Genomic DNA, 27,978 nt, shown 5'->3' with positions numbered 1-27,978 from the left:
AAGGACTCCAGGCACCAATGTGGGGTTCACAAGATCTGTAGTTGACAGGGGGAGGCAAATGAAGGACAGAGAGATGGACAGACAGACAGAGGAGCATGCTGTGCTGCGCCGGTGCTTAGGCCAGGTCCTTGAAGGCATCGAGGTTGAAGGCCGTGTCGAGGAGCCGCTGCAGCTCTGTCAGGTGGGTTTTCTTATTGCCGGTGGCAGGGGCAGCTGCTGGCTCCCGCCCTGCATACCTGCCAGGGAGAAGGTGGGCTGTCAGAAGGGTCTGTACTGACAAACGTCCTCCCAGCCTCACAGCCATCCCCTGCATCCTTACCAGACAGGCTTGGCACGGTTGATGGTGGTGCGAAGCCGGGGTTTGACATAGTCATAGTAGCCCTGGTTCTTGTGCTCCTCCTGGCACCACACCAGTTCGGCAGCTGGGTATTTCTCTGCTTCCCGCAGGAGGAGGTCAAAGGGGAACGGGGAGAGCTGCGAGGAACACAGAGTGGTGTCACAGGAGACATGGGGCAGCATGTCAGGGAACTCTCAGCCCGAAGGCATGGGAGTGGCAGGACCCTGCTCACCTGCTCCACCCTGGTGATGGCCACATCAGCCTCCATCTGCCGGGCCTTGCGCTCGCGGGTCAGGTCATAGTACACCTTGCCGGTGCAGAACAGCACCCGCTTCACCTGCTCAGGGTTGTGGGCGGCAGGGCCACTCTCAGGGATGACACGGAGGAAGTGGGTGCCTGCCAAGGAAGAGAATGGCACCCTGAGCCACAGCAGTTCACAGCACTGTGCCAGCAGCCACTGCACCCCCATCCCATGCCAGCCCCTTCCGGGACCCTGAGAGGCAGAGTCAGCTGACCCAGGTACAGGCACAACTTCCACTACAAACCATCACATGCCACTTAGGGGCTGCCAAATCCCAGTGGCAAGTGGCTGCTGATGGAGGAAGCCCCACTGAGCCAAGTCTCCTGAGGGTGCCAGGCTCAGCCCTAATGAAGGGGGACTCCTGTGTGCCAAGGAGAAGGCCCTGACCTCACTCGGCCACTCTCCAGCATGGGAAGGCTGCTGCCAGGCAGACTTTACCCAAGGCCACAGGCTCCTCCCTTTCACCCTGTGGAGCGTCGAAGGCGGGAACACAGGCAGCTCTGTGCTATTTGTACCTGGCAGCATGTCATCGAAGCTGGAGCGGGCTTCGGGGTGGCGCAGCAGCGACTTTGGAGTGAAGATTATCAGCTGGAATGGGGGATAAGAGGCAGAGCAAGGTGGTCAGCCCTGCCAGGAACATCCCTGCCACAAGCCAGTGCTGAAGTGCCACCCACTGCCTACCCTCCCCTGTCCATCCTGCCTGAGCAAGGGAGCAGCTGCCAGAGATATGCTTCTCATTCAGCTGCAATGCTCTGCCAGATTGGGCACCCATTTCCAACAGCACCAACTATCCCAGTCAGGATGTCCCCTGGGGAAGAGGCAGAGGGGGCTATCAGGGATGTGCCTGTCCTATGGCTGGAGCTGACCAGAAGTGGCTGAATTAGGTTATGTATTATGCAGACACTGCACTGAATTAGCAGTGTCTGCTGGCTCCAACAGCCCTGACCTCCCCATGGAGTTTGGGAAGAGGTCACAAGCCCCTGCAGCCCACACAAGCCAGCAGCTGCTCATCAAGTGCCAAGCCAGTCCTAAGCACCACGAGGCCCTTTGTCAGGCAGAGGCCAACTACCCATGTCTGAGGTGCAGGAAGAAGCTGCCCCCAGCCCTATCCCAGTCCAGCAGGGACACAGTGCCCTGCCTGGGCACCAAGCTGGGCACGGAGCTGCTGGCACTGACCGGTTTGCGGAAGGGCAGGAGGATCTGGCGCCGGAGGACATGGAAGAAGTTGGCTGGAGTGGAGCAGTTCACGACAATCCAGTTGCACTCATAGAGCTGACGCACGTCAAAGTCATCCAGTTTCTGCCTCGGCCAGCATGGTGAGGGGATTTCAGGAAACACAAGGTACCTCTTGGCCTCACAGTTCCAGCAACAGGGAGAGGAGTGGTACCCAGCCCTCCCTCCCCTCCCTCCCTTTCCTTCCTTCCCTCTTCCTTCCTTTCCCTCACTCTCCAGAGACCCACAGAGACCTGGGAGAGGCTCCATGTCTTCCATCTTGGTCTAGTCATGGGGGAGGCCCGCAACCCCCTCTCATGCCACATTCAGGGCCACCTCTGCCTCGGACTATGCCGCAGCCCCAGGTTGCTTGGAGGTGTAGCCTGGGCACCAGCTTTCCCCAAACCCTCTGGGCAGCATGACACCCACGCATCCCATGCCCCCTGCCATCAGCTCCCACTGTGCTAAGCCCACACAGCTGTTGCTGCACTCCACCCCACCCAATCCAGGGCACAGGAGAGCCAGACTGAGCACCACACCACAGAGGCCACCACTCACGGGGAAGACATCAGGATCATCGTTGCACATCTGCAGGAATCGCTCTGGGCGGGCAGAGGAGTGCTCAGGACCCTACGGGGACCAAGAAGGGGGATAGTCATTGCAGGCTGAGGCAAGCATGAGAGCCCAACGTCAGGCACTGCCACGTTATGGGTCCGTCTGGGTTCTGCCTCCAGGATGAGCCAGGGGAGTCCTTACCATGCCCTCCATGCCGTGGGGAAGCAGCAGGACAATGCCATTCTGCCTGACCCACTTGGCCTGCCCAGGACAGATGAACTGGTCGATGATGCATTGAGCAGTGTTGTGGAAATCCCCAAACTGAGCTTCCCAAAGCACCAGGGCATTGGGACTGGCCATGGCAAAGCCCAGCTCAAATCCTGAGGAATGGAACAGCAGTGAGAGGGTTGGGTTACCCTTCCAGAGCGGCCTCACCCCAGGCAGTGAGCACAGACCTAACTCGCTTACCCAAGACACCATACTCTGACAGGGAGCTGTTGCAGACAGTGTATGGAGCCTGGTTGGGCCAGAGGTGGTTCATGGGGATACAGGTCCTCTTGTCTACATTCTGATCATGCAGGACATGGTGGCGATGGCTGGAAAAGGGAGAAGAGTAACTTCATCGTCAGCCTTTGGATCCCTTCCAGAAGGGCCGGAATTGCCTTTAAAGCCTCCAAAACCAGGGCTTTACCTAAATGTCCCCCTCTCAACGTCCTGGCCACTCAGGCGGATGTGGATGCCCTCTTTGAGCAGGGAGCCAAATGCCATGTACTCTGCCAGGGCCCAGTCGACTGTCCGGTTCTTCACCATCTCCCCACGGGTTTTCAGAATACGGCTCAGACCTGCCAGGACAGGAGTCGGTTCACAGCCAGCATGGGACAGAGCTCCAGTGGTACTAGGTTTGTTCCACAACCAGCCCATGGACTGACAGACTGCAAGTGCCATGGGCAGAGGAATGGATTCACCTCTTCTGGAGGGAAGAACCATGGATGAGGAATCAGGACTGCAGGGAAGGATCAGCTCCAAAGAAGAGCTATTCCTTGGTCCACTTCCCTTACCCACAGCTCATTTGTGAACAAGTTCTCATAGAGCGTAGTTGAGAAGGAACCTTAAAGGTCATCCAGCCCAACCCCCCCTATAGGGGTTTCTTGCACCAGAAGGGACACCTTCCAGTAGGCTAAGCTGCTCCAAGCCCTGTCCAACCTGGCCTTGAACACTTCCAGGGCAAGCACAACTTCTCTGGGAAACCCGTGCCAGGGCCTCACCACCCTCACAGGGAAGAATTTCTTCCCAATATTCCATCTAATACTGCCCTCTGGCAGTGGGAAACCATTCTCTCTTGTCTTGTCACTCCATGCCCTGGTGCAAAGTGCCTCTCAATATCTCTGGAAGCTCCTTTAGGCACGGAAAGGTCTCTAAGGTCTCCCTGGAGCCTTCTTTCCTCCAGGCTAGAAAGACTCAGCTCTCTCAGAGTTCCTGCACAGGGGCTCCAGCACTGGTATCATTTTCAAGGCCTCTTCTGGACCTGCTCTAACAGGTCCAGGTTTTGCTTCCTCTGGAGCCCCTAGAGCTGGACGTGGGTTCCAGGCATGGTCTCAAGAATGCAGCACAGAGGGGGAGGATCCCCACCCTTAACCTGCTGCCCATACATATTGAAGCAGTCAAATACATCCCTTCCTTCCAGGCCACATCCCAGCCCTATCTCACATGTCTCCAGAACAAACCTCCAGCCTGGCACGACTTTCACAAGCTCCTACCTCCATGGATAGTGAAATCTTCCACTGGCACTGAGCTGGCCACTTGACCAATGTGCGTCAGGTCCTCTTCATTGAGGCCAGTGGAAGGGCAGGTCATGCTCCGGGGCTGCCCATCCAAAGTGAAGAAACCTGTCGGAGAAGGAGAAACTCCCTGCTGCAGGAGATGTGCCAGACTTGTGGGAAGACCTCAGGTCACAGACACCCTCAAGCAAAGCTGGGGACACTGGGAGCAGGAAGAACACCACTAACCTCCTCTATGGGATGGTCTACTAGAAAATCCCTGCCATGGCTCTAGAGAGGCCGGGGGCTTTGCTACAGACTCCAGATCACTGCTAGTGCCTTACCTGGCCAAGGTGAGTCCAGCCAGTGCTTGATGTGCAAGATCTTCTCATCCTTGGATCTGGCATGGGCCTCCTCACAAATCTTATCGTATTTGGCTATTTCCTCCTGAAAGGCACAACAACATTAACAGGGATCTCCAAACAAGGGTGTTGAGCCTGAAGACCTCAGTGTTTGCAAGGGTGCTGGAGGGCAAAGATGGCCCCCATAGCAGGGAAGTCCCAAAGCTATGCAGTTCAGCCTCAAGAGAGCACAGCCACAGCTGGGACCTCTGTACCCCCAAGCTCTGCTACGCTCAGAGCTGACATCTTGTGTTCAACCCTACTGATGCTGAAAAGTGGTGCCAGGGCAAACAGGGCTGGCGAAGCCTCTGTGTTGCGAGCTGCCCAAGCAGCAGAACCAGGACAGGACCTGCCCCAGACACCCGTGGCCACAGCAATCCTGAGCACTGGGAGCTGCCTGTGCTACAGTGGCCCAGAACTGCATGGCCTGTTCCATGGATGACAGGGTGATCCTTGAACTAGATGTTCCTGCACTTTTCAGAGCAGGCACAGTTCAAGGATGAGCCTTGGCTCTGAACTCCACTGCTGCCAGGTCTGCAGTGTGTGCCCAACCCCAGCACAGGTCTGCTACCTTTAGGTTACAAACACAAGCACATGATTCCTGTAGGCCCATGTGGGCCCTTCATACGGTTCACATCCAGGTCTGAAACACATAAGTAGTTTTCCCTGGAGATGCCACCAGCATTTTTCCTTTCAGGCCCCACAGATGGTACCTCATACTCTGGCTGATTTACCACCCCCTGGGAAATCAGCAGCTCTGCGTATTTCTGCAACACTGGCTTCTGTTTCCGGATCTGTTTGTACATCAAGGGTTGCGTGAACATAGGTTCATCCATCTCATTGTGCCCATTGCGCCTGTAACAAACCTGCCAGGAAAGGAAAGAGCCTTTGAATGCAGCTGCCTGTGACCTACCACTCCAAAAGCACTTGGGAGCTACCTGGGTCATGTGAGCAAGGGTCCCAAACAGCCCAGGAGGGACCCAAGCACATCATTGGCAGAGTCTCAGCTTCAGAGACTTCTGCCACATTCCTTACCAAATCCACCACCACGTCCTTGTGGAAGGTGCTTCGCCATTCTGCTGCCACATTGCACACATACACAACAGCCTCAGGGTCATCCGCATTGACGTGGAAGATGGGCGCGTTGACCACACGTGCTACGTCAGTCGGGTACGGGGAGGAGCGGGCCATCCGGGGGTCTGTTGTGAAGCCAATCTGTAGCAAGTGAGGGGAAACAGGATGTGCACAGTGTTACCAATTGGATTTGGGACACAGCTTTGCTATGCAGCTCTTTCTTTGGACACTGATGTTACAGCTGGCTTGCCGTGAGGCAGCTGCACTTGGCTGTCCCAAGAAACTTTCCACGCAGCTCCAAGGGCACCTCAGCTGCTGCAGCTGGGCTGTGCATGCACAACCTGCCTGTCTCCTGTGTCTGGACACAGTGGCACACCCTGGTACCTGCTGCAGCTGTGGGGACAGGCTGCTCCCAGTAAAACACCTCTGGTTTCTGTGGCAGCAGACGGGATCAGCCCTGTCAGACCTCACACACTAAGCAGGAGGTCGTATCACCTCTACACCAGACTGGGCTCAAAAGCTGCTGCTGTTGAGCAGCTGGGTGAGAAGTACTCCCTGCTGACCCCAGGTTACAGCTGCTGCTGATTCCAGCTACTCCATTCCCCAGAGCCTGCAGAGACAGCTCTGCCAAGGACCCACAGGCACAGGGTATTTGCTCCTCACCTGGTTGTTGACCACAACATGGACAGTGCCATGGGTGGTGTAGGAGGGAAGGTCACTCAGGTGAAATGTCTCGTACACAATGCCCTGCCCTGCAAATGCAGCATCTCCATGCAGGAGGATGGACATCACCTGGGAGAGGGGAAGGAAGCCATGATGGTCATCAGGGACAGTGAGCAGGGCACCACCAGGAAAGGGCCCAGCTCTCCTCCCCACGAGCTTTCAGCATCCCAGAAAGGGCGTGGAGCAGCTCATGAACACATCCAATGCTTTCCCAGGGGATGGGAGTGGAGTCAGCCATGGTTGACCTACTAGAGACTGTGGCCACCAGCCCCACCTCACAGCAAGGGCAGCACACTTGGGGCACCCTGAGCAGAGAGCAAAACAACAGCCAGTATGCCCCAGCTGGGCAGCAAGTTCCATTCCCAAATACATACATCCTAAAGCAAAGCCTTTTCCTCACTGGGGCAAGAAGAGAAGAAAGCCCTGTTCCCTCACACTTTCAGCCCAGAAGCCCCATGGGCAGGAGTGGGCCCAGGAGCTTCAGAGCCACTGACATTATTTTGTCACCATCCCAGGGGCTGGCTGAGGACACCTCCTGCCAGGTGAGGACAGGGATCTGTCTATTTATATCCAGCCCTTGGGGTGTAGAAGGGAGGGGAGTACTTTGGATCTCACTCTTCCACTTCTTGGGGTTGGAGAGAGGTCTGCAGAGAATCACACAGCAAACAGCTCCCCACAGCCCCTTCCCACTGGGGTGCAGAGAACTGCCTCCTGTTGCCAGCTCCAGCTTTCCCAGTCCCAGGAATGGTTATCTCTAGCCACACTGAGATCCTGCTGCCAAGCCCCTCAAGGTGTGGCACTTGGATTGCCTTGGGGTTCCCCTCATGTCCCTGTCTTCTAGTCAGGGGTTGTTCATTTGCTGTGCCCACAGTCCAGCTTAGTCAGTTTAGAGATGAAGAAAGCAGCAATGGGAGCCTAGGGTGGGCAAGCTCCTCCCAAAGTTATCTCCAAAAACAGAAGGAAAGGATGGGGGAGCAAAGTCAGGGTGACAGCAGGGGAAGGTGCACATCAAGCAGAAAACAGACAAGTTACTTCACTTTCCCACCAGCCTGTCTCCACCAAAATCCATTCAGCCTAGGCCACTTCACTACACACATACGAGCAGCACTCACCTTCTTCCCCTCTGTGTCCCCACAGTAAAACTGCTCTGCCTTAGTCTTGCCTTGAACAACAGGATCAGCTGCTTCCAAATGAGAAGGATTTGCCACCAAGGAAAGGGTGATGTTCCTGTCAGTGACGCGGTTAATCCGCCGGTGGTACATTCCCAAGTGGTACTTCACGTCACCAGAGCCCTGGTGGAGAGGAGAAGAGAGTCATCCCCAGAAGCATGAGTGACTTCTGGGGCATGGAAGGAGACAGAGGAACACTGATCCCAAGGCTGGAAGAGGGGGGCATTTATTGGAGGTACTGCTACAACACAGCAGGCACTCACTGCAGGAGCTGAACTGGCACCCAGGAAAGCCAGTTCCAGGTGACAAACCATCACCAACTTCAGACATCCACCCAGCCCATCTAAATACAGCTGAAGGAGTGGGGGATGAAGCAAGTGTGGTGGGCTGGGCAAAGACCCTGAATAACAGGTAACACTTGCCTGAGGTCTACACACACTGCAGTAGCATGGCCATCCATGGCACCATTCCCAATATGGGGCCAGGTACCCTGTCAGGGCACTTCGAAGCCCCAGGCTGCTGCTTTCTCACCTTGAAATCCCACTGAAGCTCATGGCAGGATCAAGTGAGCCCAGCCCAGCTTCCCCAAAGCCAAATCATCCCAGCTTATGATGCTGAAGCTTTGGAGCATGAATTTATTGCAGTGACAGAGCTGCTTTTAGAGTTGCTTTAGAATGCCAGATGGGGATCAGGGGCACAAATTAACTTCTGCTCCTGTCCACCTTCCCCTCCTCTCAGCATCCACTCCAAGCCTCCTTCATGCCCTGGAGAGCTGCCAACAGCCAAGCTTGTGCTGGAGACACCAGCACATGTCACCCCACGACAGGCAAAGACAGACCAGCACTGACCTCTACAAAGGCTCCCATCACCCAGGTGTGCTTGCAAAGTGGAAATTCTTGCAACACCAGTGCCACTGAGTGACACCAGAAGCAGTGGCCCAATCCAGCCACAGCCCTTGGGGCAACTGCTCAGGGACAGGCAGCAGCAGTCTGCTGCAGGCAGGGAAGAAGCTCACCTCATCAGCAGCCTCCAGCTTGGAGTCGAACTGGCAGAAGATCTGCTCCAGCTCTTTCCTGATCACGTTGGCGAGAACATTTAGACGTCCCCTGCAAAAGCAAGGCCACTGTTGACACCAATTGAGTGCTGATGGTGACCTACAACCCCCACTGGCACAGCCCACACCTTCTGCGAGGGCTGTGGGGTCACCCAGAGATGGGGACTCCCCATGAGGAGTTTGAAGATCCCTCAGCACAGGGATGGTTTGGCCAACACCACATCCCCTACATACTTGCTGAGATGCCCCAGAGTGGGCAGGTGCTGGGATTCCAGTATGATTCCATCTCTGACCTCAAGCCACCACCCCTCTCCTGATGAATTTACAAAGAAGCTGGAAACACCCTGATGAGCAGAGGGTCTTCAAGGCCTGAGCTCTCCAGCTGAGGTTCATCACCAACCAAGATCAGTTAAGTGATGGCAGAAATCAATTTGGTAGTGGCCCTCCAGTACCAAACCCCAGTAGCATCCTCCCGCCTTCTACCCACACCAAGCAGCATCATGGCTTGAGGCAAGATTACCTGTGGGGCATCCCCATGATCACATAATCCACTCCCTTCTCACTTGACTTATCAATAATGGTCTTTAAGGCTGGGATCAGCACTTCACATCCCTCCAGACCAAAACGCTTCTCTGAAGACCATTTCCGATGGAGGAACTCTTCAAACCTAGAAGGCAAAGTGGGGGAGGGATCAATACCAGAGCTGTAGCTGAGGGCAGAAACCAGAGAAGGGACAGGGACCGCATCAAGGGAACCACAGCACTCACTGATGCTCAAGCTGGTACCATACAGCACACAACAGTCACTTCAGTGTCTTCCCACAGAGCTCAGCTGGCTATTTTCCCCCACTCCAACACCATACTGCACTTAATCCTTATTTTTAGACCTTTTCTTTCAGCATTATGCACATTTTCAGGTTTTTTGCCAGCACCCGAGCCTGCCAGACTGGCAGTTCACTGGTGTCAACCTGCTCATTAAGCTGATGGTGACAGATGATGTCAAGATGTGACTCAGCTGGTGACTGTATCACTCTGGCCAGGAGAAAACCTCCAGGGGAAGATATGGAGAAGGTGAAGCCCCCCCAGGGTACCTGGTAGAGCGGACCAGCCTGGCCAGCAGCGTGCGCTTCTCTTCATTGGTGAACTGCATGATGCCTGGGGTCTCAAACTTCTGCCGGATCCACTGGCACTGCTCCAGGTCATTGATGAACATGAACTCCACGCCAATGTGCTGGCAGTATGCCATCTGCTCCAACGGGAAATGAGGAGCCATTAGACACCAGCCACGGCTTCAGCACCTCAAACTCCCAAAGGACTGGCACTTGCAGCACCCCACTGGATTACAGGGCCAGGGGCTCCTAATTTCCCCCTTTACCCTTTCAGCCAAAGAGCCCTTCTATGCCAGCAGAGACATCAACCTTCATGCCTAGCAGCTGGAGGGAGATCCTGGGGGGAACACGGGTGCCAGCCCTGCAACAGCCCTGCTTCAGGATCCTTGTCTGAGTTGTATTCCCAGGAAAATGGATGTGGCAAGGCATGTTCCAGGATGCTGCAGGGCAGCTCGGACTGTGCACATGACCCAGCATCAAGCTGTTTAATTCCCCTTCCCTGACGGGCCCACAATCAGCCCCTCAAGTCCTTTACATCCACCTCAGAGGAGATATTCCCTCTTGGTGGCATCACCTGTGAGCAGTCCAAAATCTCACATCACAGAGCAGGGGAGAATCTGAAGAAGCTCCTCCCACAATGAAGAGCCCATTCTGCAGCTGAAGTAAAATGTTGTCACAGTTTTGCTTCTTCCAAGGTCAACAAGTCTCAGCAGAGACCATCTGAGCAGCTTGCAGCATGCCTGAGAGCTGCTTGAGATCAGTCCAAGCACAGGAGGGGATTAAATTTGGCAGAAAAGGGAAACTGCCTGCATGAGCTGCCTCCAGCCCCAGGGGTCTCAAGCCTGCAGCAAGACCCTCTGATGGATGCTCATGCAGGACATCAACACTGCTGCAGTGCTTGGAGAAGGGATCACTGGCCTCCACCCCACTCCTGTGCTCTGCCAGCACCAGCTGCTGCTTCAAATTGGAAAGCATAGCTGGAGAGGTTTCAAAAAATGCAGTATCTAGCTGGCTGGGGTTTGCTCCACCTTGGGCAAACCAAATGAATTGCTGCAATGCAGCAGAAAGATGGAAGCAATCAGAGCTGAGCAGGTTACTCGAGGTGGCTCTTGTGAGTGGGGAGAGTGCTGAGAAGCAGTTCCCAAACCAAAAATCTTATAACGTGCAAGTTGATCCAGGACTTTCAAAGACAAGTTTTCTCTCCCTGCCCCTGGTTGTACACAGGTCTGGTACAGAGCCCTGCCCTCCTCACCTCCAGCCGACGGATGATTTCCCGGAGTGGAAGAGCCGATTCATTTCCACCGATGAATGTGGTTGTGGGCAAGTGGAAAACTTTGTCGAGGTCAGATTCATCCAGACCATAAAAGCCTGCAGGATTTGTCATGGGTGGGACAAGCAAGAGAAAGAAGGAAGGAAGAGGGACGGGGATACCATCACATGGGGACCAGGTACATTTGGGAGAGGTGGGGAAGGGACAAAAAAAGCAGCATTAAAAAAAAAAAAAGCATGAAGGAGGTTTATGTGGATAAAAATCAAGCCATAATTAAACAAAAAGACATTAAGCACAGAACAATGAGTTATTATGGAAAGCACCGCAGGAAATGAACCACAAAGCAATGTATATGCATGGAAACGGGCAATTAAAATCCAGGGTGAGTCAGGGAGTTTGGAGCCCCAAGTACACAAAAAATACACAACAAATGATAACAGAGGGGAGAGAAAAGAAACAGGAATTGAGGAGTCACCAAGCACATCAGAGGTGTAGGCACATGGTGGGAATTAAAAATGGACAGTCAATGCAGAGAAGGAAACAGTTAAAACAGACACAACCAAGCAGACAAAACCCCAGGGAGGGAGGGAGAGACAGAGAAGCAAGAAAGAGAAAAGGCAACAGGGCTCTGACGGACTCTCCTGAATAGCTCAGCCCGGGAGCAGGGCAGCCAGCAGCCACTCAGGGGTTTGGCTGCCCAGGTACCCTTTCACCCCAATCAGCAACTTTTTAATTACAGCTTTTGCCTAGCTCTGCTCAGAAAACCTCCTCCCTTTGGCGCTGGTAGCTGATGATTTGGAGACAGCTCCTACTCATGGTGTGGGGGCTGTGGGGAGTTGAGCTGGGCCTGGAGAGGGGTCAAGCAGGCCTCAAGAGCTGGAGGCTGGGATTTAGGGCTGCAGGCAAGTCCCACTGTACCCCAAAGCCATCAGAGGTGCCTCACTACCCACTGAAGCTCATGGTTGTCTTTGGGAAAACTGAGGCACAGAGGAGGAGGGACAGTGCTGACTTTGCTAAACCGTTGCAGAAAGGCAGAAGCAGATCCAGGAATTGGAGAGTCCCATGACCCTTCTGAAGCAGGAGCTTGGATGAAGGAGTCTATAGCCTTGGCACCTCTTTCAGGCTCCTGTTTATCCCTCCCACCCTCCCAACAAGCCCTGGTCCCAAGGTGTCTCCTAACCCCAGGGCAGGAGCTGCAGAACAGACATAAAGAAGCTCCTCCCAGGTTCCTTCAAACCAGCCCATGACCCTAGCTGGGGGTTCTTTTAGAGAGGGGATTGGGAATACCATCTAAACACAGCAGAGCGGTGTAACCCACCTTCCCCAGGGGAATGGGAGGGGAAAACTGACCCCTCCTGAGCTGGCCCCTTTCTTGAATTTCATCTTAGAAGTCTATGCCTTGCTATCTGGTCAGGAATGGACAGTGAGCTGTAGACAGCCTGATCCCTGGAAATGTTCAACACCAGGCTTGGAGCAATCTAGTCTAGTGGGCTGGGCAGTATGAAAGACCCCTTCCAGCCTAAGCCAGTCTGTGATTCCATTATGACAGGGTTGGTCATGGCTCACCCCTGTGCAGCCTTGAGGGGTGAGTCCAGAAACTGGCAACACTCCAGTCAGTCTGCAGTGGACACATTCCTGGCTGCTACTGCTGTTCATCCCCTGTGCTGCTCACACCACATTCCCCCAGGAGAGGGAATGAAGCCAGGCCCCAGCAGCTCTGCTCTGGAGCTATGCCTAGGAACACTGAACCAGACAGGAGTTGAGAGTTTGGCCCCATGTCTCTGGGGCTTCTCTTTGTTTCCCATTCAAACAGAAATCCCAGAGAGAGGCAGCAGGGACCATCCCAGACAAACTGCCTGTTGAAGGGTTTCAGGGAATCCTCAGTAACTTGCTGAAGCTTGCAGACCTGCAGCATAGGGTTTTGGCTTGTTCTGCTGTGATGCTTTGGAGACACTGTGGCCCACTTTGGGGAATATCAGATTTTACAAGGAATTTTAGGACATGTAATAATCTTTGCTTCTTCTTTGCTGCAGCCTGCCAACCATGACAACACTTGGTATTTATAGGCAGCAACACCATCAGATGGAGGAAGACAAGGGGCAAGCTGCCAGATTTTCCCTGCGACAAAACCAGGAGACAACAGCTTGGATTTTTAGGAGCCTTGAACCAGTGAGGGAGATTGAGGCCTTGTAGAATTAATATTCACAACAAAACATGTACTCTAGCAAGCCAGGCATGTAAACACAGTATAGAAAAGGCCAGCAAGGCTCAAACTGAGGATTTATACAAGGCAAAATGTCACTAATCACACACCTACATCAAGACTTTGAGTATAAATTAAAAATAAAACATGTTGCAAAACTCAGGAGTGGTGGGAAATGGGAGGGACCCACTTTACCGGTTCAGTTCATGCCCAGAATAACCTATTCAAAGAGAGTCCTGCACTGGAGAGGGTTAAGGGCTCATTATTTGCATACCTCCTACTGTTAACACTCTCAGCCGCTCCTTGAACACTGCGAGGTCTGGGGGTGGGGGCAGGGAGGGGGTGCAGAAAGGGAGAAGATAGAGAGATGCAGTCAAAGTTAGTAAAAAAAACCTGGAACTGTGAAAACTAGTCATGGAAAGCACAAGTAAAAAAAATTACAGTATTTTAAATAGTCAAAATCCATCAGAGGCAAAAGGGCAGGGATGGAGGATGACTACACACTAGGCAGAAGAGAAATCTTAGTGGGAAGTCTGATGAGAGGAGGGAGGAGCAGGAGGGGAAGGGGGGCATCAGACACTGGGGAGCAGTTGAGCTGCACGGTTTGAGATCTCTTCTCGAACCTTGATAGGAGAGAGGGTGGCCTGGCATCTTCATTTGCCACAACTGAATGCATCCTGTCAAGCTGCATCACAGAGACTGGGACCCTCTGCAGAGCTGGGAGCTGCCTCCCACCAACACCTGCTTCAGAGGGTTTGTGCTGCTGGGAGGATTTCAAGGTCAGCCCACAGAGGTGAGGATGCTGCCTTTGCACAGAGGGGGAGGTCTATGGTGTTAACAAGCAGGCAGTTCATGAGTAAGACAGAGAAGTGCTCTCTTCTGGAGCACACCGGGTGCAGGCAGAGTGCCAGCACACTGGAGCAGTGGGCAACACACAGCACCAGAGCTGCCTGCCTGCCTAGGTTAGGTGATCCAAGTGCCTCAATCTCACCTGGGTTACAAAAAAGGCCTTGAAAACACTTGTTCTTTGGGTCAGCAGGGATAATCAGACACTTCCCCAAAGTGGGGAAAAGGAAGGTGGGAGCACTTCAAGCCCAGCTCCCTGCAGGGCTCGCCTGGCTTTTCCTGAGCTGGAGGAGGATTTCCATCAATTCCCCTTGGCATGAGGCAGAGGCAGCTGCCTTCCACGGAGAGAAAGACAGACAGACAGACACTTAGACACACACAGCCTTCCACACACTGCAGAGATTTCAGGGTGCTAAAGTACTATTTCTTTCTTTCTATTTTCAGGGTCATACTGAGTTCTTGTAGTCATCCTACCCTTGTTTTATACACTTACCATGCCAGACCAGCTGCAGTGGAAGACCAAAATGAGATTACTTTGGGGTTTTTTTAAATGGAAGAGACAAGAGAAAGGGGAATTGGGTGGCTCCAGCCTCACCACTCTTCAAACTGAGTAGCCCTAGGCAGGTTTTATCCCTCTGACATTTCCCCAAAAGATTGCCAAAGAGAGCTTCCAAACCAGAACCAAACCAGTTGCTAAACAAAAGGCAATTGAGAACAAGGATCAATTTCCGAGATTAACCATCCAACTCCTTTGAATCACAGCACTGCCACTTAAACTGCTGGCAACTGTGATCACACCACAAAAGCTGACCTTTAAAGGACCTCATTGTTCAGAAAGAGGAAACAACATTGTTTCCAAGTTTCAAACGCGCTCCTGTTACTAACCGCCCTGTCAAGTTACATATAAAAAAAAAGAGTAGGATCTGCTTAGAAATTGGCTTTTTCTGCCACAAGCAGGCAACACCCAAGCTTAGGCCCAGACAGAGTTCTGTGTTCTGCACCACCGCAGCTCCTTCCTCGCTTCCTGAACACTGTTTGCAAACTAAGTTCACCCACTTACAGTTAGCATTGACTAGATGAGGTTTTTCAAGATAAGAATACCAGGGGAAAATCTACTCTTGGAAGATTTTTAAAAAGTCTTTTGCTAAGATCTAGCCACCTGAGACTGGGGTTCTACCATGAGACACAACCCCAGCATGAGCTGGCAGCTGCCACCATTATATCTTGTTCCCATTATTTCCCTGTGATTTAATGCACAAGTGGAGAGTAGTAAAGAGCAATGTCTCTCCAGGGTCTCTGCTGGGATCAGTAGAGTTTAATTCCTCCATCAATGATATGGACAGTGGAATGATGGGCATCCTCAGCCAGTGTTGCAGTGACATGTTGGAGTGACAGGATGCCATCCAGAGGGACTTGAACAGGCTGGAAGAGAGGGACTATGTGAACTTCATAAAGTTCAAAAACGCCAAATGCAAGGGTTGGGGCAATCCCCAGTGCATGGATGGATGGAAAGCAGCTCTGTAGAGAAAAACTTTGAGGTCCTGGTTGATAAAAAGCTGGACATGAGCCAGCCAAATGCACTGACAACTCAGAAATCCATACATGTCCTGGGCTGCATCAGAAGTGTGACCAGCAGGCTGAGGGGGGCATTCTATCCCTCTGCTTCAATCAGCTGAGACCCCACCAGAACTGCCTCCAGCACTGGGGTCCCCAGGTCAAAACAGATGTGGACCTGCTGGAGCAAGCCCGGAGGAGGCCAAGGGGATTCTTGAAGGTCTGAAGCGCTTCTGCTATGGAGATAGGCTGGGAAAGCTGGGGGTGTCAAGCCTGGAGGAGAGGAAGTTCCAGGAGATCCTGTTGAGATCTTTCAGTCTATAAAGGAACTTATGAGAAAGGAGCAAAAGACTTTTTCCCAGGGTCTGCAGAGCCAGGACCAGGGACAAGGGTTGCACACTGACAAAAGGCATGTCAGTCATTGGACATAAGGAAGAAATTCTTCCCTGTGAGGGTGGTGAGGCCCTAGCACAGGCTGCCCAGAGCAGCTGTGTGTGCCCCATCCCTGGAAATGTTCAAGGATGGGTTGGACAGGGCTTGGAGCAACCTGGTCTAGTGGAAGGTGCCCTGCCTGTGGCAGCGGGTTTAGACTAGCTGACTTCTTAAGCTCCCTTCCAACCCAGACCACTCTGTGAGTCTGTGACTTCCTGAGCAGCACAGTAACTCTGCTCCCCACACCCAGCTCCCTTTCCTGCTGAGGAACAGCTGTCACTGCCACCACTCACAGCTGACTTGCTCTAGGTTTCATCCAGACTCTGCTCTACTCTCAAAAGGGATACACATCCACCAGGCATAAGGCTTCAAGGCTCTCCTTTCCTGCTCTGCTTCAGAACTGTAGTGCCCACAGCAGAGGCCAAATACCTTGAGTTGGAAAAGCCTTTCCTCATCCTCTCCACTACCAAGCCTTGGTGAGTGGCTTTAAGTTCACCTAAAAAAGCCTTCCTACTCTCCTCACAGTGCTGACTATGAGCGTGTGTGTCTCCTCAGAGATGGGTTCACAGCCATCATCTCTCTGCCCCTTGCCATCAAAATATCTCAGACACAGAACACACTCAAGCTGGAGCTGGATGGCTCCTGAGGTTCAGCCAAGGGTTGGTCCTCCAGAGAAGCATTTCAGAGTCCAGACTGTGGGATGAAGCAGCTTCCTCATCATCCAGCGACTGGTCCAACCAAAACCTACTCCCTTCCCTACTGCTCCTGGTACATGTAATCCTATCCGAAGGTCCAGCAGGTCCAGGACTGGTGTCCCTGTGCTGGCAGACGAATAAGGAAACAAGGTGGTTTACATGCACCGTGCATTCTGATCAGCTGTTTTGATTGGCAAGGTTAGTAATCATCACTGCTGCTCTACTCTACGTTAGGAGCATGAGCATGCCTCTGGAGCACTCGGAGTGCCAGGGAACCACCCTAGGAAGCACCAGTGAGGTGACAGAGTTCAGCAATCTCATCCTGGCTAGGAGAATGGTAGCAAGGTACAGAAATCAGCTCTAAAGCACATGGAGATTGAAGCACTTTCAGATCAGGATTTCAAGTCCTGGGTACCACACACTCTTCTGTACAACACTCATGCAGCTCTCACGCAAATGCATTGGGATTTCCACCTCTCTACTTGGACAGAATGCATCCCAAAGCTTCCTTGTTATGATCACCAGTAGGGACTCATAGCTCAGTCTTGGAAAAAGGGCAATTAAAGGATTTACAGATGCTGGGGCAAGCTGGAAGTTCAGGAGGGCAGCCTCAGCCCTGCAAAGATGAACCCAGTACATTCACCCCCAGCTCTGAGGGTCCCCAAGGGCAGCAAGAGGAGCTGAGAGAACAGACCTCCAGCTCTCACCAACACAAAACCCCTCTGCTTTGCATTTCCAGAAGATACAATTGCTTCCAGCCCTCTGGGTTTTTGCTTCTGGGTGAGCAAGATCAGTGATAATACTGATTAGCAATGGTTGAAGAAACATGAGCTGAGTACTGGAGTGACAGCCAGAGGGTGGCAGGACTGCACTGCTGCTGCTGCCAGCAACTACAATTTTAGAGTGATCATTACTAAGGAAACTTCAGACCCCCGGCCTGTGAAGCAATCTACCTATGAAGCTGTGAAAGAGAGGGGAGCTCAAGCAATGCAGCACCAACTGCTCTCAAAGCCCTCACCCAGTTTGTCTGTGGATGTGATAATATCGGCTGGAAGGGAGGAGTCCAGATCTGCATCCAAGATGCCCAGTGGATCGAGTTGTGCTACATGATGCCCTCGAATCTATGAAATGCACCAGGAATGGAAAGGAGAACAGGAACCAAAAGGGAGAGAAAAACAAAAGAGGGGAGGGGTAAAAAGTTAAATTACATTAGAATTAATTTGCAGAGTAATTCTCACCGACGTTTGGAGAAACAGTTACTGGCGCATCATCAAAATTTACACAACTAATGCCGAGAGGATCAAGCTTTGCAATGTGGTGACCCCTGACCTGGAAGCAATAACACAGATTAAAACAAGTTAATTGAGGAGACATTCCTTAAAAAAAACCAAAAAAAACCCAACAAGTTAGAAAATTTCATTCAATTTCCCTCTTTACATTTTCTGCAGAACTACTCCAATTCTAGCTGCAGCTGAAGCCTGGAGAGATTTGGTTTATTGTCACCTACAGCACATAGGAGAGTGCCAGCAGCTACCAGGACTGCTCTGTTCCACCTGACACCAGGTTTGGCAGGTGTACAGGGGGATGGCAAACTCCTTCACAGCAGAGACAGAGTCTACGGGTCTCCTGATGCTTTCCCAGCATCAGCGTCATGTCCAACTTGAGCAGCTCCTTTCTACAGATGCAGTAACTTCACACTGATGATCTCCTCCTAAGAATCACAGGCACACAAAGAGGCAATTTGCCCAGAGAAGCTGTGGTTGCCCCATCCCTGGCAGTGTTCAGGGCCAGGTTGGATGGGGCTTGTGGAGCAACTTGGAAGGTTGTAGTCGATGTCCCTGCCTGTGGCAGGGGGGCAGCAGGGTAGAACAAGACAGGCTTTAAGGACTCTTCCAATCCAGACTGTTCTGATGTCTGGTGTTTTAAGTACGTTACCAATCACATGCAGGGCCCTCCTTCACCTTCCTACTCTTTCATACCTCCATATACTGTCCTGAACCTCCCCACCTGGACACCTGGCTGCAGCTAGAGCCCTACTGTGGCACCAGGGCAGGGAGGGAGGTAGATTTCTCACTATGGACAGTTTAGGAAAATACATCAAAGAGCCATCATCCTCCTGCTGGGATGCCATTCAGAGCCTGAAGAAGACATGGTCGCACTGAAGAGGTTACAGATTTTGTTTTCAAATCTCTGACTTCAAGCTTCTGCTTCCAACTCCATCAGTCACTCCATGTCCAAACTCAGCATCTGCCCACCTGTTCCACTGGCAGGGACTGCCTGAGAGCTGGCAGGGTGGTCATCTCTCATGGAATCAGCCATGCAGGTCCTCACAAACAGGTCTTGATGCTGACATTACTGCAATTGCAGTGGCAGGCACAGCAGGGACACTTGGAACCAGAGAGCTGGGCAGACCTTTGGACTTGCCCAGTGCTACAGTTCCTGCTGTAACCCATAGCCTTTTACATTGGATTTTTCCTGTACTTCAGCAGGAACACAACTGCACAGCACAATAAGTGCTTCATCACAGGTACAGGTGAGAAGCCCATGGTCACAACTGCACAGCATGTGGGTTCATTAACTTCTCACCACAGCCATAATTACAGCCCCCATAAATAAACCAGAGCATAACAAAAAATAAAAGGATAACAGAGATGTAGAAACACATTTAAATGTTCTCCAGAGTTAAAATACTTGCTAGCCTTCCCTCAGCCAGAGGATGTTTCTTTCCTGCTCCAGACTAGTTTCTCCCAGAAGGCTGACTTGGCAGCATTGGTCTGAGCTGCAGCCCATGAGTTCCATGGGCCACTTCCAGGTTGCAAATCACATGGAAATGTTTCCTGACCTTTTATTTTAGGACCTTGGAAGCTCTGTCAGCATCAGGGGGAAGCTGGATGGGTGCTCCATGCCACTGCTAAGCGTGGCACGAGCCCACAGCACAGGAGCAGCATTCCAGACAGCAGCAAACTACCCAGTGTGCAGAAGACCTCCCACTCCCTGCCACCCTGTTTGGATGACAATAGCTTTAATCTTCCTATTGTCCAGCAAAGCATCAGCTAAGCCTCTGCCCCAACAGATCAGCTGCTCCTATTCCTAACAGGCAGCCCAGCTCCTATCCTGCATGCTCTTCATGCAAACACGTGCATCATTTGCACTAACGCCAGCCCACCTCAGCTGCTGCAAGCCCCTCAGCAAAGGACATGACCCTCCTCAGCACAAAGTCCCCTTACCTGATATGCCCTGATGAGAGATTGCACTGCAAGATGGTCCTCCACCAGTTTATCCACATTAGGTTGTGCCTGAACCAGGGACTGGGCTTGGGACAGGGTGGAGAGGCTGGTAGTCAGTGGAGGGGGGCTTTGGTAAGCAGTGCCTGGAGCAGCTCCAGCATTGGCGTTGCGAAAAAAGATGTCCCATGACTAGGAAAAAGGAAAGAAGAGACATCACCAGGGTCTTCACTTGCAGTCCAACACCTCCTCAGTCAAGGTTACAAAAGGGGAAGATGGCTTTGGAGGAATTGTATCATCCACAGGTCTCTACTGCCAAAGCAAGGGACAGAGGTGCCTCCTTCCCCGTACCTCTGCTCCATGCAGCCACTGCTGAAGGCACCCACCTGCCTTGAAAGAAAGAGAACTAAAGCTCTCCCACTATTCCAACTACATCACTATCCCACCTCCCATCCATCTGGATTGTTTCTTTTGGCAGGAGGCCAATGCCAGAGCCAGCCCTCCCTTAGCAGGGGCACCAGGACAGAATACAGTGATACCCCCCATCCCTCGGCTCTGCTCTTGGAACTGCTGCCCTGAGCAATTAGCCCCAGCCTGGATTTCCAGCTTATTTCCTTCTCCCCAGGGGAGGCCACTGCTCTCTAAATACCCCAATATTATCTGAAAAATATGTCTGCCCTGTAAGAAAATACACCTCTTTCTCTTTCCATGGTCTGAAAGGCCGGAGACTTAAATCCCAGCATAAGTTGTGTTGTTCAGCCCTCAACCAGCAATAGTTTTCATTTTCAATCTCTTCTTCAATTTTCCCCCAACCTTTTGGTGACACCAATGACAGCACTAGGGAGGTACTCCCATACCAGCTCTCCCATGCTCAGAACAAGGCAGCTGCCACCTCTGCTCCTGTTCCCTCTGCAGATTTGTAGGTGTTAAGAAAACAAATCAAAATACTGGAAAAAAGCCCTGGACAGACTTGGTGTACTGTCATACTTTTCCAGCACTGTCTGAAAAGCCTGGAAGTGTCCCAGGCCAAACCCAAGTTAACCAGAAGAAGCACCAACAGATCTGGTGAAGGAGACAGCCTGGCCAAAGTCCAATGCACATCCTCCCATCACACTTGGGCCTCATCTCATGTGCCACCAAATGATGGCAAAGGAGGAGGGCACAGGGGGACAGCAGCTGTGTGCCAGCACAGACTCAGGGATCTAGCTACAGCAAGTAAATCCCATGGGATTTGCACACTGGCTTCAGCCCAAGGGTCTCTCCACCAACTGGGAGCTTGCATCCTGCACCTTGGAGAGCACCAAATACAGCCTTGGTGATTGGAGATGAGTGAATCCCAGCCATCCCCAGAGTGTTTAAATCAAGTAGAAAAGTGCCCTCAAAGCAGGGGTTGTTTGGGGCAGAAAACAGTTTTTGTCCCCTGGAAACAGGGTGGAGAGGACTGAAAATCTGCCCTTTACTTGGAGTTGCCCCAGCTCAGCTGCTCCCCTTGGAGCTCCTCCAGTTGCAGCACCCATCACATGCCCCAGGAATGTATTTCCAGTCCCAATTTACTCCAACACCCCATTGTCCCATCACATCACTGCACAAGGTGAATAAATTTAGAAATGGGTCACACTAAAGGAACATAAATAAGATCTGGAACATTTTTGACACTAACTGATAAACAATCACTCCCCCCAGGGGAAAAGAAAGGGAAGACAGAAAACACCCAACCCTGTTCTGACTGGCGAAAGGAAATTCCAGTGGGAAAAGAGGGAGAGTTGCTTTTTGCTCCATCCCTGCTCTTCCCTTCCACAGGCTCATAGAGCTCCTGGGTGCCCCCAAAGCTATCAGCTCCTGCAAATGGAGGGACAAGCACCCAGGGATGAGCTCTGTCCCCTTGGCATGGAAAGGAACCTGCTGGCTACTTTGCTCCATGGTTTAAGGTTGTTTCACGTACTGGCAAATAAAGACAGGCAAGAGAAAAGGAGCATCTGTCCACCTGTGAGGGGGGTGGGGACAGGGACAGAGCCAGGAGTGCTGCCTTTATAACTCCTCCCTTCTGCCATTCATACCTCTTGGAGTTGCAACTAGCTTCTGTTTTGGAAGAGAAAGTTCACTTTAAACTCTGCAAACAAGGTGTGGCACCAGCTGGATCAGCTTGAATACATTCACTGAGTGCTTTATTGCTCCACAGAATGATGCCCAGGTGGCACAGGGCAGGCTAGAGCCCTGATAAGTGCTATAAAAACATCAACTTTCAACCTGCTGATGTTGTTTTGAATTCAGGAGAATCCAAGGGTTATCCCATGGGTTTCTGGGAAGCACAGAGGTGCCTCTGGAGCTCATATCTCCCATGGGAGAGGCTGAATAGTCCCATCAGAGTTATCCTGCTTTATCATAGGAAAAAGAACTTTGTCTTAATCCAGCACTTGCCAAAGGTAACACCAGTAATAAACTCATGGGGTTATTCCCCTCTGACTTCTCTGTGACCATGGCAGTTCTGTGAGCATTCTGCTTGCTTTTATACCCTGCATAGACACATACAGGATAGAAGATACACAGATACACATTTTGAGAGAACTCAGATTCAGGGCATTTTCAGACAGTCCCACAGCTGCAACACAAAGCATTAGCCTGGACTGGCTTTCCACACACTGGCAAAGTGAGACTGATGAACCAGCTCTGCCTGCCACACGCCAGCATAGTTCAGGATGTTAGAGGGATCCTGAGCTCAATTCTGAGTGGAGCTCAGGGCAGACTCCTCTACTGGGAACAGCCCCAAACCAGCTCACCAAACCAAACCAGCACCTTCTACCAGATTCAGCTTCTGAAGAAGGGTGTGGGCTCATACTGTCATGTCCAAGTTTCCCAGCTTGGAGGTCAGGCACGCACAGCAAGGGAAGAGGGGTGACATTTCCCATCCACTGCCACACCAAGGGTGCTTCAGGTTATGACATGCATAAGGGACACACAGCTTCCACCTCCAGCTCAGGCTGCTTCCTGTTCCTTCCCCTGCCACGGGCTCCAAAAGCATCAACCCTGCTTGGCACGGTCTGCAGATCTGCCGACACCTCCTGCTCCAGCAGGGAGAAGACGATGATCATCAGAACTTGTGGCTGCAGGAGGAGGAGTAGCCTGAACCAAATTTAAGGCAGGTAATCTTTGCTGAGAGCACGCAGTCAAGCAACAACCAATGGGTTCACACCAGGCACATTGCTGTGTCCTTTATCAACCTAGACAAGGACCTTCAGCTTCCTCAGGTGTGACAGTGTCATCAAACCCCTTTCAATTTAAAATCCCAAACACTGGTAAGTTAAGGAGTCTGTTTTAAGGGCTGTTTCATGTACAGATCCATGGGGAGAGCTGTGTCCCTGTCCTGTCCCCCAGCTCAACCCAAACTCCAGGGCTGCTGCTTAGGGAGCCTGAACCTACCCCAGATGTATGCAAGTACCACCCACCTGCAGCCACAGGTGTTTGGCCACCTTCCCTGAAGCACCTATGATGTTGCTTAGGGTATGGGGAGACAGTGTGGGCTGTGCTAAGCACCCAAGCTGGTCAAATGGAGGGCAGGAGGATGGTGCCCCCACTTCCAAAGGATGCAGTCACAGGAGCAAGCAACACTGTGGCAGCCCACTGGCACCTATCCCCCATACCCTCACCTCCTCTTTCTCCCACTCTGCTCTAATTTTGATTATTCTACTGTTATTATTATCCAAGCATGAAGTCAATATTTTTATGAAAATCCTACGTTAAGAACTTTTTAGCACCTTCATTTTGGATGGGTGGGATCAGTGTCATTGAAAACACATCAAACTGTCATGAGTGCTGAGGCACAGGATTCCTTATACCCCTAATTGCTCATTCACTCATTCTATCCTGGTCTGCACATGGCTCATAAATAAAGAAAATCCCTGCTCCATATCAGGACATGTTCAAAACTGTCCTAAAAATCCCCTGGGTAATGCTGAGACTTAGTCACCGGAGGAACATTTTCCTTGTGAAATGTTTGGGATGGGGAAAAATGTTGTGAGGTTTCAGAACGCCTCCTCCCAGTTGAGCCCTCACCTGCTGGGCTCAGCCTTGCTGGAAGAGCTTCAGGGATCCAGATCAGGACAGACCTCTGCACATATTGCCAACAGCTGAATTGTTTTCCCAGTTTTAAGTTCAGAAGCAGCTGGTGGGAATTCCTCTGGCCACCAGACGCTGTTCCCCATCCCATCTGTAGATCAGCAGTCTGGCTTTACACACACAAGCTCAAAGACAAGCTTAGCTACATCTGCCCAATACAGAACACCACCCATGCCTGAGACAAGAAGAAAAGCAGTCACGAAGTGGAGAATACCCTCCTTGCCTCCTTTTTCCCATCAACCCTCTTGATGAGCCACCAGAGATGGAAAAAAAACAGCATTGGGAGCTTGCTATAGGTGAATTCTCAGGAGCCATTCCTTGTATCCGCTTGTGATCCAGGATGCTGCCCGTGTCCCAAGCCCATGGCGGTCCCGCTTGAACAGAAAAAGCTCCTTTTGGCTCTTGCTCAGGGAATCGCTGCTGTTTCTTTTAGACAAAGTGAGGCAGAAGGACCATCCACAAACATCCAGATGAATTCACTGCTCCTCAAGAGGTGGCACTTACCTGCACCCACTGTTCAGACACATAGAGAAGTGAAGGTGACGTCCTGGCAAGGTTGATCCTTACCTTATGTACACTTTTGGGATTTTCCAGCCAAGCATAATACATTTCTTCCACATAGTTTGAACTAGTCCCACTCAGAAATGGTTCGGCAGCCACTGGTGCACTGTAGCACCTGAACTGTTGGAACGTCCTTGGTGCTGCCGGTCTGTGTTGGAAAATTGTCTTTACAGTCTGTGAGGCCGTCAGTGGCCTCAGTTTTGCTGCACAAGTCCTTAAATTAAGCATTTTTGTCCTGTTGCCTCACACCAATTCCTGTTGAGGGAGAACAGAGAAGTGGGTTAGGATCAGTTTTTAATTTGGATTAATCCATCCACCCTGTCCCACAGCGAGGTCTTTGATGGCCTGGAAATGCAGTTTTCACTTAGTACACTTGGCATGGCCAGTCTGCCTCTCCCATCCCTGGCAGCATGGCATCATCATCTCCCCTGTCATAACAATGCGAAGCAAATTTGCTTGGTGGGTACCCGACACCAGCCTCGAATGAGCCACTGCACACCAAAGCCACCCACATCTCTTGATTTCAGCTTCTTCCATCACTCTCCCTCCCAGCTAGGTCTGGGCTTCCATTTCTCTGACCAGTCTGCTCAACCAAGGTTTTCTTCTTGGTTTGTTGTGATGTGCACCAGGATAAAACTGAGAAGAAACCATCTACAGCAAAAAATCCCTTGCAAAGTAGGGGTATAGTAGTGCAAAACACTTGAGAAGTGGGTTCCAGGAAAGATTGCTTCTCCTCAAAAGTCCAGACCCAAGAAAGGGGCTCTCCCCTGCTCAGAGAACCCAGAAAAGTAACCCGGAGGTGGTGTGGGACTTTTAAGAGGTGCCACCTTGCAGCTTTCAGTAGGGCATGTACTGGAAGGCCTGGGGTTAGCATGGTGGTTTGCCATAGGGTCAGCCACGGGGTTTTACACACATTCAACCAAGCACCACAGCCCAAGGAAAGCACTGGAAATTATCCTGAGGGCAGTGCAGGCACTCGGAGCAACTCTTCTTGGAACTGCCCTTTCCACCTAGCTCCTTCCAGAACACGCAGGACCTAAGGCTAGAGGTGACCCAGCTGGCTGGTTTCCATATCCCAGACCAGTTTAACAAGCAGAACCCAATGTCAAAGCAGTTATCATATGTTCACCAGATTAAAATGAAATTTCACAAGGGACTAGAAAAAACAACACACCTTCATGGCCAGCTTTTTCCTAGCTAGCCTTCCTGGTCTGTCTTCCTGAATCTAGTTCAAACACTGATCTCTTCCCTGTAGTGACCAGTAACAGGACCCAAGAGTTGCATCAGGGAGGCTTAGGTTAGATATTAGAAAAAGGGTCTTTACCCAGAGGGTGTTTGGGCGCTGCAGCAGACTCCCCAGGGAAGCGGTCAAAGCACAAAGCCTGAGAGTTCAAGGAGTGTTTAGCTCTAAGGCACAAGGTGTGACTCTTGGAGATGGTCCTGTGCAGGGCCAGGAATTGGACTTGATGATCCTTGTGGGTCCCTTCCAACTGAGCATATTCTGTGATTCTGTAGTTTTGGCTGCCTGGCATGACGGGGGCTACATTTCCGATTGTAAACCATAAGGTTTTGGTTCAGATTTGGTTCAGATTTACTCATAGGAAAAAGAGAACCACTTGTTGTTTCCACCCTGCCCACAATCACACCTGGCAAGAAAGGCCAGCAGGTGCAGCACCACAAGTGCTGCAGCACTGGGGGATCTCCTGGTTCACCCTCATCACATCTACACAGCAAATCGCGCACTGTTATTTTTCTGAAAGGCTGAGAAAGTCAGGGATGTTCAGCCTAGAGAAAAGAAGGCTCCAGGGACACCTTTGAGACCCTCACAGTCCCTAAAGGGGCTCCAAGAGAGCTGAGAAGGGACTTTACACAAGGGCCTGGAATGATAGGACATGGGGGATTGGCTTCCCACTGCCACAGGGTAGGGTTAGATGGGATATTGGGAGGAAATTCTTCCCTGTGAGAGTGGTGAGGCCCCTGGTACCCAGTGAGGATACCCAGAGAAGCTGCGGATGCCCCTGGATCCCTGGAAGTGTCCAAGGCCAGGGTGGATGGGGTTTGGAGCAACCTGGGCTAGTGTAAGGTGTCCCTGACCATGGCAGGGAAGTGGAAATGGATGATCTTCCCACTCAAAGCATTCCATGAGTCCATGATATTTCAGAGAGCCAACTGAGTCTGGTGCCAGAGCACAGACATGCATATGGCAGGGGAAAAAGCTTTTGGACAGAAGCAGCAGCAGCATCTCCAGTTTCATGTCCAGTTTCGGTGCTGTCACTCAGCAGCATCCAGTGACCTCTCTGGAAAACAGTGAGGTTAATGCCACAGTTTGACCCAGCATGAGCAGAACTAGCTGCTCTTTGAGCTTTGAGGATCTCTTACAGGAAGGGTTAGCTAGAAGCCTGGACAGAAACAAGGCAAGCTTGGAGCTGGGATGACTGCAAGTTCGATCAAAATAGAGAACCAGAAGCAAGGACGTAGGAAACCAAGTCTGAGATAAGGGATATCAGGGTCACACAGGAATGCAAAGGTCACACTGGAAGTGACGGCTGAGGAAAGTACAGAGGGGCAGCCAGTCACAGCCCAAACCTCACCAAAAGGTCAAACCTCAGGAATGCCCACAACAGATGACGGCCCAGAGCGTGCCAATAAGCAGATTAAAGTACTAAATGTGACCCACCCGCAGACGGGAAGGGGACGTCAGCCTAGACGGTAACGACTTGGGACCTAGCAATACTTTCTAGGTTAAAAACAGCACAAATTCCACCCTCCAGAGAGCGGCGGGGCCAGAGTCACAGCTGATCCAGCACTGGGCATCCTGGGCCCGCGGCAGGGGAAGGCCTCAGGGCAGGCGGGGGCCTGCGCAGTCCCTCTGTGGCCACTACACCGCCGGCCCAGCAGAGCCCAGCAGACATCTCCGCGAGGCGCCGCGGGCTCGGGCGGCATTCCGCGACCGAGAGGCGGAACGGAGCGGCCCCTCGGGGGGGCTCTGGGCTGCTCGCCCCCCAATCACCGCCTGCCGCCACCGCCCGGGCTCGGCGCCCCTCGCTGCCTATAGGACAGCAGCGAGCAGCCGAGCCTTCCGATTGGCCGCAGGGCTGCCCATCTCGCCGCAGTCCCGCCCCCCTCGCTCCCCTCCTCCCAGGTGCCCGGGCGGCGCCAAGGACACCGGGGCGCGACCGCGGGCCCCCAGCCCAGCGCGGCCCCCGGTGCGACCCCTGCACCGCTCCGGCGCCGGCCCCCGCCCCCGACCCTCTCGCACGGCTGGGTCCGGCCCTACCGTCCGGCTCCGCCGCGGAACCCACCGGGCTGTCCGTATGCCCCGCTCGTGGCCCCGGCTCTGACAGCGGCCCCGATCACCGGTCCCGCTCGGACCCGCCCCTCCCCTGCGT

General features: G+C 52.3%; 1 protein-coding gene across 5 annotated transcripts; it reads right to left on the bottom strand.

The window, feature by feature from the left end:
- Window positions 1-20: 20 nt before the first annotated feature.
- Window positions 21-27,978, bottom strand: OGDH (oxoglutarate dehydrogenase). Of its 5 annotated transcripts, none has more exons than XM_033081119.1 (24): window positions 27,892-27,978; window positions 24,596-24,844; window positions 19,919-20,107; window positions 17,930-18,020; window positions 13,439-13,483; window positions 10,944-11,059; window positions 9,674-9,828; window positions 9,104-9,250; window positions 8,545-8,635; window positions 7,473-7,652; window positions 6,301-6,429; window positions 5,599-5,778; window positions 5,277-5,429; window positions 4,507-4,609; window positions 4,163-4,291; window positions 3,097-3,247; window positions 2,874-3,001; window positions 2,607-2,785; window positions 2,409-2,480; window positions 1,815-1,937; window positions 1,154-1,226; window positions 570-733; window positions 320-474; window positions 21-236 (listed from the first exon to the last, which is right to left on the bottom strand). In XM_033081119.1, the coding sequence occupies exons 2-24, from the start codon at window positions 24,815-24,817 to the stop codon at window positions 116-118; spliced, it is 3,096 nt and encodes a 1,031-aa protein (XP_032937010.1). In that variant the 5' UTR covers window positions 24,818-24,844; window positions 27,892-27,978; the 3' UTR covers window positions 21-115. The 5 variants fall into 5 exon arrangements, with proteins under 5 accessions (XP_032937010.1, XP_032937008.1, XP_032937009.1 ...); XM_033081117.1 differs by lacking the exon at window positions 17,930-18,020 and adding an exon at window positions 17,710-17,812; XM_033081118.1 differs by lacking the exon at window positions 17,930-18,020 and adding an exon at window positions 17,710-17,812 and having other exon boundaries at window positions 27,867-27,971.

This window comes from Catharus ustulatus, chromosome 27 (genome assembly GCF_009819885.2).
Source record: "Catharus ustulatus isolate bCatUst1 chromosome 27, bCatUst1.pri.v2, whole genome shotgun sequence".
NCBI classification, from domain to species: Eukaryota; Metazoa; Chordata; class Aves; order Passeriformes; family Turdidae; genus Catharus; species Catharus ustulatus.
The sequence above is the reverse complement of the archived record's forward strand: the minus strand, read 5'-3'. Positions and strand labels throughout refer to the sequence as shown.

Coding starts and splice junctions, on each gene's coding strand:
- OGDH (XM_033081117.1), bottom strand. CDS start 24,817: ATGCTTAATTTAAGGACTTGTGCAGCAAAACTGAGGCCACTGACGGCC. Junction 5,779..6,300: donor ATGTTGTGGTCAACAACCAG/GTGAGGAGCAAA, acceptor CACTTGCTACAG/ATTGGCTTCACAACAGACCC. Junction 3,002..3,096: donor GTTGAGAGGGGGACATTTAG/GTAAAGCCCTGG, acceptor TCCCTTTTCCAG/CCATCGCCACCATGTCCTGC.